The sequence below is a fragment of the Trichosurus vulpecula genome, chromosome 4 (assembly GCF_011100635.1).
Source record: "Trichosurus vulpecula isolate mTriVul1 chromosome 4, mTriVul1.pri, whole genome shotgun sequence".
Lineage (NCBI taxonomy): Eukaryota > Metazoa > Chordata > Mammalia > Diprotodontia > Phalangeridae > Trichosurus > Trichosurus vulpecula.
The window spans coordinates 431,964,442-431,976,924 of record NC_050576.1 but is presented as its reverse complement, the minus strand read 5'-3'; the positions used below and the strand labels follow the sequence as shown (position 1 = coordinate 431,976,924).

General features: G+C 48.5%; 1 protein-coding gene across 1 annotated transcript in view; it reads right to left on the bottom strand.

Annotated features, from left to right (window-relative positions):
* Positions 1-12,483, bottom strand: part of MROH2A (maestro heat like repeat family member 2A) — an 84,077-nt gene that overhangs the window by 45,462 nt on the left and 26,132 nt on the right. Inside the window, exons 8-15 of the mRNA XM_036755840.1 lie at positions 11,248-11,433; positions 10,410-10,551; positions 8,469-8,662; positions 7,220-7,351; positions 4,342-4,504; positions 3,913-4,011; positions 2,893-3,044; positions 2,210-2,353 (exon numbers count right to left, since the gene is read on the bottom strand). Coding sequence (XP_036611735.1) covers positions 2,210-2,353; positions 2,893-3,044; positions 3,913-4,011; positions 4,342-4,504; positions 7,220-7,351; positions 8,469-8,662; positions 10,410-10,551; positions 11,248-11,433 — 1,212 coding nt within the window. The remainder of the gene's footprint in view (positions 1-2,209; positions 2,354-2,892; positions 3,045-3,912; positions 4,012-4,341; positions 4,505-7,219; positions 7,352-8,468; positions 8,663-10,409; positions 10,552-11,247; positions 11,434-12,483) is intronic.

Genomic DNA, 12,483 nt, shown 5'->3' with positions numbered 1-12,483 from the left:
TCATCTTTCAAGAAATTATCAAGGAGAACTTTCTTGATGTTCAGGAGCCAGAAGGTAAAATAGAAATTGAAAGAATCCACCGATCGCCTCCTCAAAAAGATCCCAAAAAGAAAACTCTTAGGAATATTGTCACCAAATTCCAGAGTTTCCAGGTCAAGGAGAAAATACTGCAAGCAGCCAGAAAGAAACAATTTGAATATTGTGGAAACACAATCAGAATAACAAAAGATCTAGCAGCTTCTACATTAAGGGATTGAAGGGCTTGGAATATGATGTTCCAGAGGTCAAAGGAGCTAGGATTAAAACCAAGAATCACCTACTCAACAAAACTGAGTATAATGCTCCAAAGCAAAATATGGATTTTCAATAAAATAGAGGACTTTCTAGCTTTCTCAAGGAAAAGACCAGAGTTGAATAGAAAATTTGACTTTCAAATACAAAAATCAAGAGAAGAATGAAAAGGTAAACAAGAAAGAGAATTCATAAGAGACTTACTAAAGTTGAATTGTTATGTTTACATTCCTATGTGGAAAAATGGGATGTAATTCATGAGGCTTTTCTCAATATTAGGGGAGTTGAAGGGAATATAGACAGAGGGCACAGGATGAGTTGAATATGAAGGGATGATATCTAAAAAAATGAAATAAATTTAAGGGGTGAGAGAAGAATATATTGAGAGAGAGAGAGAGAAAGGGAGAGATAGAATGGGGTAAAATACCTCACATAAAAGTGGCAAGAAAAAGCAGTTCTGTTGGAAGGGAAGGTGAAAGGGAACGAGTGAGTCTTGCTCTCATCTGATTCAACTTGAGGAAGGAATAACATACCTATTCAATTGGATATCTTACTCCACAGGAAAGTAAGGGCAAGAGGATAAAAAGGGGAGATGATAGAAGGGAGATGGGGGAGGAGGTAATCAAAAGCAAACACTTTTGAAAAGGGACAGGGTCAAGGGAGAAAACTGTATAAAGGGGGGCAGGATAGGATGGAAGGAAATATAGTTAGCCTTTCACAACATGAAGCATTGTGGAAGTGTTTTACATAATGATATGTATGTGATCTATGTTGAACTGCTTGCCTTCCTAGGGAGGGTGGGTGAGAAGAGAAGAGGGGAGACAATTGGGAACTCAAAAATTTTAAAAGCAGATGCTTAAAAAAGTTATTTTTGCATGCAGCTGGGAAACAAGATATATAGGGAATGGGGCATAGAAATCTATCCTGCCCTACAAGAAAGTAAGGGTAAAGGGGATGGAGGGGGGTGAAAGAAGGGAAGGCTGCCTGGAGAACAGGGCAATCAGAATATATGCCATCTTGGAATGGGGGGAGGATAGAAATGGGAAGAAAATTTGTAACTCAAAATCTTGTGGAAAGCAATGTTGAAAACTAAAATATTAAATAAAAATGATAAAAAAAATAGTCTCCTATTCTGCGCCATCCACTCAGTGCTCAGCAGGGGACTCTCTGCAGGTCCAGTTTTCATCTTGTATGTACAAGTCATACTCCTAAATAGGGCGTAAGCCTTCTGAGGCCAGGAACCATGTCCTGTCATCTTTGTGTCCCCAGAGCCTGGCAAAGGGAGCTGGAGAAACATTTACTGATGAGTGAGAGGCAACATGGTGTATGGGAAGGGTCACAAAAATGTTCTCCACACACACACACACACACACACACACACACACACACACACACGCATGCATGCACGCACTCCTATAGGATTTTGTCTGAATCTCTGCTCCTACCTTGCATTATATTGATCTGCACATGTGTCATGACCCTGCCTTCCCTCAGTATCCCCAGAAGAATGTAAGCCCCCTTCAGGAAGGGATTATTTCATTTTTCTTTGTCTCCCTAGCCCCTAGAACAGGCAAGTTCAGTGACTTGGTCAGGGTCACACAGCTAGCAGGTGACTGAGCTAAGATTTGAATGTAGGTCTTCCTGATTCTGAGTTCCGCATCCTATCCTGTTCTGTTGAATAATGACTCAGATTCTGGTCCCTGCAGATTAACTTAGAAAGGACTCCCTACCACCATGTATGCAATACCTTAGGGATGTTCCCTGGCTTCCCCAACCTGGGAAGGAGTCAGAGCACCTGGACGAGAACCCCCATCTTGTGGCCATGTGTTTGGCCACAAGATGCCAAGAGCCTGGGGACTCCTCAAAGAGCAAACCAGAGCTTGGACATCCCTGGGCAGGAAGAAGCCCGGCTGCTCACCTGGGTGATGAAGAGGGCCTCCACACTGCCCTGGTACTCTGCCAGGAGCAGGGGGATGTAGTCATACACCTGCTCCCGCAGCTCCTCAATAGGCAGGAGGAGGTTGAGCATGGGACGAAGAGACTTGATCACGGCCAGCTTGACCTGTCATAAAAGAAAGACTGGCTAGGCCTCATCCTCTTTCTCCCCAGACTCGAGCCTTTAGGCAGGATGAAGGAAGAGAAGGAAAAAGAAGATGGAAAGGAGGAGGAGGTGGAGCAGGAGGAGGAAGAGGAAAAGAAGGGGAAAGAAGAGAAGAAGGAAAGGGGGAGGAGTAGCAGGAGAAACAGAAGAAGAAGGGGAAGGGAAGGAAGAGGAGAAGGCAAAGAGAAAGGGAAGGGGAAGGAGAAGGGAAAGGAGGCGAAGAGGAAGAAAAAGAATGAGAAGGAGGAAGAAAAGGAGGAGAAGGAGAAGAAAGAAGGAGGAAAGGCAAAAGAGAAGGGGAAGGAAAAGAAGAATGAAAAGTTGAAAGAGGAGAAAGGGAAGAAGGAGGATTGAGGAGTAAAAGGAGGATTAAGGAGTAGAAGGAGGAGGAGGAAGAGAAGAGAAACGAAAGACAAGAAGGGGGGAAGAGAAGGAGGAGCTGACACATGCCGTCCCCGCCCCTGCCCTCCTGGACAGCCTCCACAGTGGCTGTGGCTCACCTCAGTGTTCTCACTCCGGAGCCACACAGTGACAAAATGGCGGTACATGGGCAAAAGCTTATTCATGAAGTGTTCTCCGGTCATGATGGGGTACACACTGTCCTCCCAGTGCTTTAGGTAAAACTGAATCGCCTCACAGAACGTCTCCATAGCTGCATGTTAAGGGAAGGAGGATGTGAGGAAGGATGCAGGAAGAAACCAGCATCTCACCCAGTGAGGTTTCACTCAGCTAGGTCTCCAGCTCTGAAGCTCCAAGTCCATCTGTGGACAGCCAAGGTCACTCCCAGGAGAGCCATCCCTGCATCCCCCACCTTCCTATGCACCCAATTCTGGGGTCACATCCTAAAATATTTAATATCAGGGACCTGAATGTCTTTACCCACAAAGAGATTTCATAGTAAAATCTAGGATGCAGTAATTCGATATCAGGGAATCTCCAGAGGCAGTCCCTCTGCCCAGAACGCCCTCCTCCATGGTATGCTGACCTGTTGAAATCCTACCCACACTTGAAAATTCAGCTCAAATGCCACCTCAATCATAAAGTCCACCCTGATTCCCCCAGAAAAACCTGGCCTTTCCTTCCTCTGGACTTGGACAAAACTTGGTCTGAACCTTTCTTAGGCTACAGTGTGCCTTGTATTACTTGTATATTTGTCTTATGAAGCTAACTTTTATCTGGCTCTCACTCTGTGCTTTACACATATTGTCTCATTTGGTCCCCACAACCCTGACAGATGAGGAAACTGAGGCAAGCAGAATTTCAGTGACTAGACCAGGGTCACACAGCTACTAAGTGTCTGAAGCTGGACTTGGACTCAGATCTGCCTGACTCCAGGCCCGGCTTGAGGGCAAAAACTTCCTGTCATCAGTTGTACCCCCCTAGTAGGTACCACAATGATAGATCCTCAGTATTGCTGAATGGATGAATGGGTGGATAATGAAGGATCAAAGGAGAAGTTACTTTCTTCACCCTCGCCCCTGCTTGCCCCTTGGAACATCCAATACCAAAGCGACACTTACCACTGCAGAACACTTGGCGCATCTTGGCCCCGTTGGCCAGCCTCAACATGGTGAAGATGGTGGCCAGTGTGATCCCCATGTAGGGCATAAACTCGAAGACTGTGAAGGGGGGACCATACACAGGAGCTGGGCAGAGGGGGCACAAGGGACTCGTCCCATCGCCTACCAAGCTCCCCAGCCCTCCAGACCCACCAGGAGCAGCCTTTGGCTCTTCTTCCCTTGTGGTCCCAGGAAGGTTGAGGTAGAGGGAAAGAGAAGCAGAAGGAGAAGGTGAGCGAGGGAGGAAAGATGGAGAGAAAAGGAAGAGAGAGCTAGCTCTGGAAAGACAGAAGATGGAGAAGGAGAGACAGGGAGAGGAGAAGAGGGAGAATAAGATGGGAAGTGGAGGGATCAAAGGGGGAAGGGCAGAGGACAGGCAGACGGCCTTACCATTAGCATTGGCCAAGTTGGCTAACGTGATGAGGACAAACTCATCGGTCAGGATCAGGGGTTTGAGGTGGTGCTGCAGCTCATACATGACAAGGTTAAAGTGGTTTCGGGACAGAGCCACCAATGTGTCACTGGCTGTCTCTGCCAGTAAGTAGCCCTCGATCTGCAAAAGAGAAGGATATGAGCCTAGAGAAAGACGCACCTGAGGCTCAAGCTTCAAACCTTCTGACCCAGCACCACAGCCAGACCAAAGGCCTTTCCTGCTCTGCTCCTTCTCTCCCTCTTCCTCTTTCTCCTCTCCCTCCTTCTCCCCCTCATCCTCTCCCTCATCCACCTCTTCCTCCTCCACTTCCTCTCACTCTTCCTCTTCTTCCTCCTCCCTCTCCTCCTACTTCTTCTCCATATCTTCTCCCTCTCTCCACAGTCTCTCAGAGTCTGACATTCTCTTCCAAGAACCAGTTCTTTCCACAATCTTTCAGAGAAGGATTCCCACCTTGTAACACACACACACACACACACACACACACACACATGCCCCAGCATGATCTAGCGCAAAGAGCACTGGTTCTGAAGTCAGGGAACCCAGGCTCAAACCCTGCCTCTGATGCCATTATGTGTTACCTTCCCCCATTCCAATGGAAGCTCCTTGGGGGTATGACAAATAAATGTAATGGGACAATGGAAAATAAGACACTGGAAGGAAAATCATAATGAAATAGAAAGAACCTCGGCCTCAAGGATGAAATGGGAGCTAGAACCCTCGAGACTCTTCCATGGAAATAGTAAGTTAACAAAGAGAAACAGTGGAAGAAATGGGCGTCGACAAAGGAAGGATCAGTAAGAGAGGGGGACAAACGACGTCCAGGTGGATCAGCGCTGAGATCCACAGGTGGGGCCTCTCAGCAAAATGCTGGATTCCCTGAGCAATGGAGTTGTTCCGATGACGACCAAAGAAAAAGCTGGATCAGCCGAACCAATGAGAAAATGGCTTTTAAGAATCAGTGCAATGGGGAGAGGATTTAAGAAGGAAATAAAAGAAATGCGTGCAAAGTTCAACTTGTCCACATATATTGTCATCAAACTCTAATTTTGTGAGAGGGAGAGGCAATATTGCAGATCTCGCTATCGTCACGGTGAGGTCCCAGTTTGTCAGACAGCCATCTGGAAAACAATCACTACAAAGTGAATCCTGTGATAGAGGAATGATAACCGACAAGTGACCTTGGGGAAGAAGGAGGAGGAGACTAGGGAAGGAAAGGGTCATCATAAGAGTGGACCTTACACATGAAAATATGAGTGATTTTGAGGACGTGGGGGAAAAGGCCAGAGTAAGCTACGCAAAACAGCAATCCTATCTGGGACCATGAGGAGGACAGGAAAAGCTCTGAAACCATCTTCAGTAAGAGCAAAAATTTGGGAATTATTTAATCTTGTTGGGTAAAATTCAGGGACATTTGTAGAAGCGATGGCAGGGTTTTAATGTCACTGAAATAAAATGCCTACATGTTTGTAAATTTATAAAAATTATATGTAAAAATAATTAATATTTACAAGGCCTAGTTGAAGGGGAAAAACTAGACTATTCTAATGCTGAATAAATTAGAAATACATCGTTGTGAAAAAGGAAAGCGTTTCAAAAAGGGTTTAAAAAACAGAAACTAACAATGTGGGGTCTACAAGAAACATACCTCAAGACACCTAAAGGTTTAGAGCAGTGACCATCAAACTCAAGCCATACATAAGAATCCCTGTGAGTTCCATGTTGACTTAGAAAACCACATATCAGCATTATCTATGTTCCATTGTATTTCTATTTCTTTTGTTATTTTGTTAAACATTTCCCCATTACAGGAGCAGCTCAATTGCCCAGTAGTTAGAGCACCAGTCCTAGAATCAGGAGGAGCTGAATTCAAAACCTCAGACACTTACTAGCTGTGCGACCCTACGCAAGTCACTTAATCTTGATCACCTCCAAAAATATATATTTTTTCCCAATCACATTTAAATCTGGTTCAGCTGCACTAGGTCATCTCTAGTATAAAATAAATAAAATATTTTTTCTATTTTTAGAGTAAAATATTTTGGATTATTCTGTTTCAGCTGATTCTTGAAAATTAGGAGTTATACACGTGATTCCAGACAAAGCTGAATTCAAATTAGAAAGTGTTAAGACAACTAAACAGGGAAGCTGTATCACACTTAAGGAAATTATAGATTAATAGACATGTGTGTATGCACACATATATACATATATATGCATATGTACCTGTGTATATTTAAACCAGACCTGTGATTTCTTTGTCACAATGAACTCCCAGTGAAGAAACTCCCTTCACTAACAGAGATCAACAGCATCTCAGAAACTTGTAGCCTCAGACAGCGGCCTCTCGAGAGGATATTAGTGGGAAGTCTATTTGTGCTCGATGGAAGAACAACTGAACTCTTAATGGAAAACGTAATTGAAAGTTATTACACCCCAAGGAACGACTAAAGGACTACAGGAAAACAGGCTTAAAATGGGGGAGAGCGAAGAAGCCAGAGCGGCGGCTACAACTCTGCGAATTTCCACAGCATTTTTAACCGGCCCCCAACAGCCATTTTCAATGCACTGGACAAAATCTGCAGCCGCCTGTGTTGCTCAGCTGGTAGAGGCAGGTTTTATTTCTTGTAAAAATCAGGAGATAACCAAAGGATCTGCTCTTACACAACCGTCTGGAATGTTTTTTGTATCGCTTCAGTTTCTTCAGGGTTTTTTGTTTATTTTCTTTTGTTTGCATTTTGTTGTTCCAATTGTTACCAATGCTTGGGTCAGAATGGGAGTCCGAGGAGAATGTGCTCCTCGAGAAGCCCCCCACCCAGCCCCGACCCCTCAATGCACCTCTTGGATCTCCCGCATTTCCCTGGAGGCGAGGTTCACCAGCGTCTGCACACACTCCTCGTCCAGCTCCCCTTCCTGCTGAATGATGCCCTGGAGAATAGTGTAGATGCTGACCTTCCGCTTGATGGAGATCTGGGGAGGAAGCAGAGGGTCTGGCCGTGGGCATGGGGGTTGGGGCCTAGGCCCTACCGGCTCCCCCCAGATAAGATCTCTAAGAGCTATGTCCATGTCCGCCGTCACTCTCTCCACTGCCTAACTCAGTGACCACGTGCAAAGTTCCTAACCTTGGCATCAAGCGCTGACATCAGTCTGCCTGTTGATTGACTTGCTCATCATCCTTGGAGCTGCCCCTCCCCCGTGTGTGTCTGGTCTCCCCATTAGAACAGAAGCTTCTTGAAGGCAGGGTCTCTGCCCTGTCTCACTTTGGTATCTGTAGCCCCAGAGCTTAGCACACAGCGAGCCTGGAATAAAGGCTTTTTCATCCGCTTCCGAAGTCTGATCATCTCTATGACTGAGTCGTGGCAATGAACCGGCTCAGACTCCAGCCAGCTCGTGCTTTGTGGGATACTCATTGTGTGGTCTTGAGCCCAGCTGGGCCCACAGGAAAAGCCCACAGGGCAGGGCTGCATGACCTCTACCATCCCCTCCAGCTTGAAAGCCTCTGATCTTCTGATCCCCCAAAGCCCTGGAACTGAGGCACCCCAGCATGGGGAGAGTCACAGCCCCCCCTCCACCCGCAGGTGGTTCACGATTTCCATTTCCAGGCCTGCCTCTCAATCCTCTCCTACAGGAGAAGCTTGGCTTTAGCTGGGCAGCCCCTCCTCCACCCGAGTCATCAGCTAACAGCTTGTCCAGCCTTCAAGGGCCGGCTCGAGTCTCCGGTCTTTGATAAACCTTTTCCTGAACGGCACTATGATGGAGTAATAGCAGCAACATCACGACAGTACTTAATAGTGCTGTGAGGTTTGCCAAGTACTTTAGAAGTATTCTCTCATTGGATTCTCACAGCCCTGGGAGGTGAATGTGGCTATCATTATGTTCCGTTTTGCAGTTGAGGAAACTGAGGCAGACGGTTTCAGTGACTTGCCCAAGGTCACACAGCTAGTATACGTCTGAGGCTCGATTTGAACTCAGGTCTCCCTGACTCCAGGGAGGGAATCTTTTTGACCTTCTCTACACAGCCCCTGTGAGTGACCGCCAACACTCATGGGGCTTCCGGGGCAGGGGTGGGGGTGGGTGGCAATCCTACCTCTTCCAGCTGCAGGCTGTGGATGAGCGCGGTCATGACCTCCGAGGGCTCCGCATTGGCTTTCTGGATGATGATCATGCTGGCCAGCGCCTTGCGCATCTTGGACCCGTGACCCTCTTGGCTGCTCAGACTGTTGCTCTCCTGGTCATCTTCGTCCACAATGTTCAGGAGGTTGGTGACTTGTTGAAAAACCCCTGAAAGAGCCCGTCTACACTGCTGACAGATGCCACCCCACATGCGGGTGGATGAGGTAGGTGGCCCCCTATATCCCCTGATGTGAGAAGGGCCGGGGACACCATTCCTGACCCAAAACATTTCCCATGACCCTGTGACAAAGGCCTGAAATTTTACCGTGAGAGATTCATTCCTTTGGCTTTAAGCACCGTCTTTCACTTATAATGGGCATTTATTAAACACCTGCTACGTGCCACACAAAAGCCAAAAGTTCCTGACCTGGGATCTATGAACTTTTTAAAAAAAATATTTTGATAATTGTATTCCAATAGTTAGTTTCCTCTCTGTGTGTGTGTGTGTGTGTGCGCGCGCGCGCGCGTGTGTGTGTGTTTTAAATTCTAAAGAAAGGTCCATGGGCTTCACTGGACTGACCGCTTAAAGGGTCCACAAACCACCAAAGCTTAGGAGTTCCTTAAATTCAATACATCAACAGTATTAGTCAAGGGTCTCCTACGTGCCCAGAGCTCTGCTAGAAGCCAAGAATGAACCAATTCCTCCTCACGATGAGCTGACATCCCAGGAAGGCTCACACAGGCCATTGTGGACAAGATGAAAGGCATGCCTGACCCAGAGAAAGGAGACCTGTGTTCAAATCCAGCCTCAGTGACCCTGAGCCAGAAACTGAAGCACCCTGGGCTTCTCTTTCCCCATCATCACAGCACCTGTTTCCAAAGGACACTGGGAGGATTAAATGAAGCTATGGCCTTTAACGACCTAGAAAAACAGATGTAGATGTCTTATTGGGAATTAGAGTCCCTAGGACCCTGAGTGTAGACCTGGCAGGGACCTGAGACTTCATCTAGGCCAGCAGTTCTCAAACTTTCTGGTCTCAAGACCCTTTTACATTCTTAAAAATTACTGCGGATTCCCCCTCCCCACAAAGAGCTTTTGTTTAATGTGGTCCTATATATTGATATTTACTATATTTGAAATTTAAATGTTTTAGGCTTATTATGAAAATAGTATAGATGTTGCAGCCCCCTGAAAGGGTTCTGGGGATGCCCAGAGGTCTCTAGACCTTCAAATCAGATTATACTCTCCTTGAGGGCAGGGGTTCTTTGACCTCTGTTGTATTCCTAGCCCTTCAGGCTCAGTGCCTAAAACACAGGAGGTGCTTAATAAATGTGCATGGCATTGATTACTGACTGAGGAGCAGAATAAGGACAGGAAGGGACAGGAAGCTGCCCAAGGTCACCTAGAGGGTGGTGTCAGAGTCTGCACCCAGGCCCTCAGAGCTCATCATCACACCTTTTCTTTCTTCCTTCTCTGAAGGGCAGCTGGTGAGCCCAGAGCACTTGGGAGTCATGGGACAGAGAGAGAGTGGATGGGGAGGTGGGCTTCAGAGGAGGGGGAGGGGAGAAGATGGCATGGAGTCTGCCCACATCACCATCCTGCTGAGACCCCTCCCTGGGAGGCAGGAAAGGGATGAAGACCCTCTTGGGGGGGGGGGAGGAACAGCAGCTGGCCTCCAGCAGACCCCTCCCAGCGTGGGGTCGGGGTCAGTGCCGCAGCCATGGCCCCAGGACCAGGGAATGCTCTCTGGGAGCAGCTGTCCAGGGCAGGAGATGGGAGGACGGCAGTGGTCCGGGGTGCGTCCCGGGGCACATGAAGCCAGACCCTCCCCCTCCTCCGTCCAATAGACCCCTCCGGCTCTGACAGGGTCCTGATGTCTCAGGGAGGGATGTCCTCCCCAGCATCCTTCTGTACCTCCAGATGGCCCAGATGGCCCAGGCAGCTCCGAGGCCAGCGTTGGGTTCGAGATGCTCAGCCTGGCAGGGACCAGAGCCTTCTTCTCCATGCCCCCTCCGTCCTCTTCCTCAGACCACACCAGCTTTGGTGATGCTTCACCCTGGAGAGGGAAGGAGGGAAGGAAGAAAGGAAGGAAGGAAGGAAGGAAGGAAGGAAGGAAGGAAGGAAGGAAGGAAGGAAGGAAGGAAGGGAGGGAGGAAGGGAGGAAGGAAGGAAGGAAGGAAGGAAGGAAGGAAGGAAGGAAGGAAGGAAGGAAGGAAGGAAGGAAGGAAGGAAGGAAGGAAGGAAGGAAGGAAGGAAGGAAGGAAGGAAGGAAGGGAGGAAGGAAGGAAGGAAGGAAGGAAGGAAGGAAGGAAGGAAGGAAGGAAGGAAGGAAGGAAGGAGGAAGGAAGGAAGGAGGAAGGAAGGAAGGAAGGAAGGAAGGAAGGAAGGAAGGGAGGGAGGGAGGGAGGGAGGAAAGAAGGAAGGAAGGGGAGAGACAGAGACAAGACAGAGAAGGAAGGAAAGAAGGGAGAGAGGGAGAAAAGAAAGAGGGAAGGAAGGAAGGAGTGAAGGAGGGAAGGAGGAGGGAGGGAGAAGGGAGGAGGGAGGGACAGCAGCCATCAGGGCAGCCACAGGAGTCCTGTTGGGGTCTGAGGTCAGAGGTCCCGGGTTCATCCCCTCTCCCATGTTTGCTCCCTATGTCACCTTCCCCCCCTCCCCAGACCTCAGTTTCCCCATATGTCCCATGAAGGGGGTCTCTGGCCTCAGCCCACCCCCCACCTGTCCAGTCCCCCAGTCGGGCCCAGCCCCCCACCCTCCAGCAGCGCTCTGGCCACTTTCCAGGATGTCCCGCAAGGACTTCCTCCCAGCCTGGGCCCGCTTGCTCTCTGGCGCCCCCTGCAGCTGCCTGGGAGGGGCAGCTCAGGCCCTGCAGGGAGTCAGGGAGGAGGGTCAGCTCCAGGTGCTGGAAGCCTTTGCTGACCAGGAGACTCCGGGGACCCTGCAGCCCCAGGCTGACAGCGGAGTTAGAGGAGAGGGCAGAATCCCTGGTGCCCTGACCCCCAGGGAGCCCTTAGAAGGAGGGCTTTAGTAGAGCTCTCTGGGACTCTGAACAGCCCTTCTGAGTCTGGCCAGGCCAGCCAAGTCCTTCCCCACACAGATGGCCCAGAACTGACCAGGGCCCCGGCCATGGGGCCCAGCCAGGGCACATCAGAGAAGGGGGCCTCTCACAAGCCCTCAAAGACTCCCTTCTCTTTGGTTGCTTCCCTGTCCCACGAGCTTGCTGGCTCTGGAACCCCTGGACTTTTCTCAGATAAACTGCTGTCACTCCACAACTCAACCTTGTCATTTTTTAAAATAAGATTTCATTTCCCCCCTGAACTTGTGATTCCATTAGCATGGTGTGTTGGCAAACAAAATGGACTCTTAGCACTCAGTTCAACCAAGTGCCCTTGAAGAGTTTGGCTTTTGTTTCCTTTGATTAATTCATGTATTTCATTGAGTCTTACTAAGTGCTAAGCCACAGGCCCAAACCCCTATAAGGTGCTAAACCTATGTGGGTGTGGATTGGTAACTAAGGTGCAGCCCAAGGTGGGGCTAACTAAGGGAAGCCTGATTAGATCTTTGCTCCTAAGTTTGCCCCGACCCCCTAATTCCTAGGTGCTAAGCCTATGTGGGTCTGAAGCTCCCAGGGTCCTAAGGGGAGGTGCTAACTCCAGAGCCAATCATAGCAGCCTAAGTTCTGGTCATTCAGATGACGTTTGATGACGTCTGAAATGGTATAAGAAGAGAAGACAGAGCTATTTGCTCAGGGCTGTCACCCTTGGTGGCGTGCTGATGTGGAGACTCCAGACAGCTGTAGTTAAGAGCCCTCCAGCTTGCCCTGATGTCCGGACTTTGTTTTCTTGGTAACTAGGAATTGTATTTGGTCTGTTTGTAATTTGTTTGTGTTTGCTCTGAAGTTCAAGGTGCTGGCTTTTTCCCCTGAACTAAGTGAGTGATATTTATATGCTGTATATATATATTTATATGCTGTATAAGCTTGTCAACC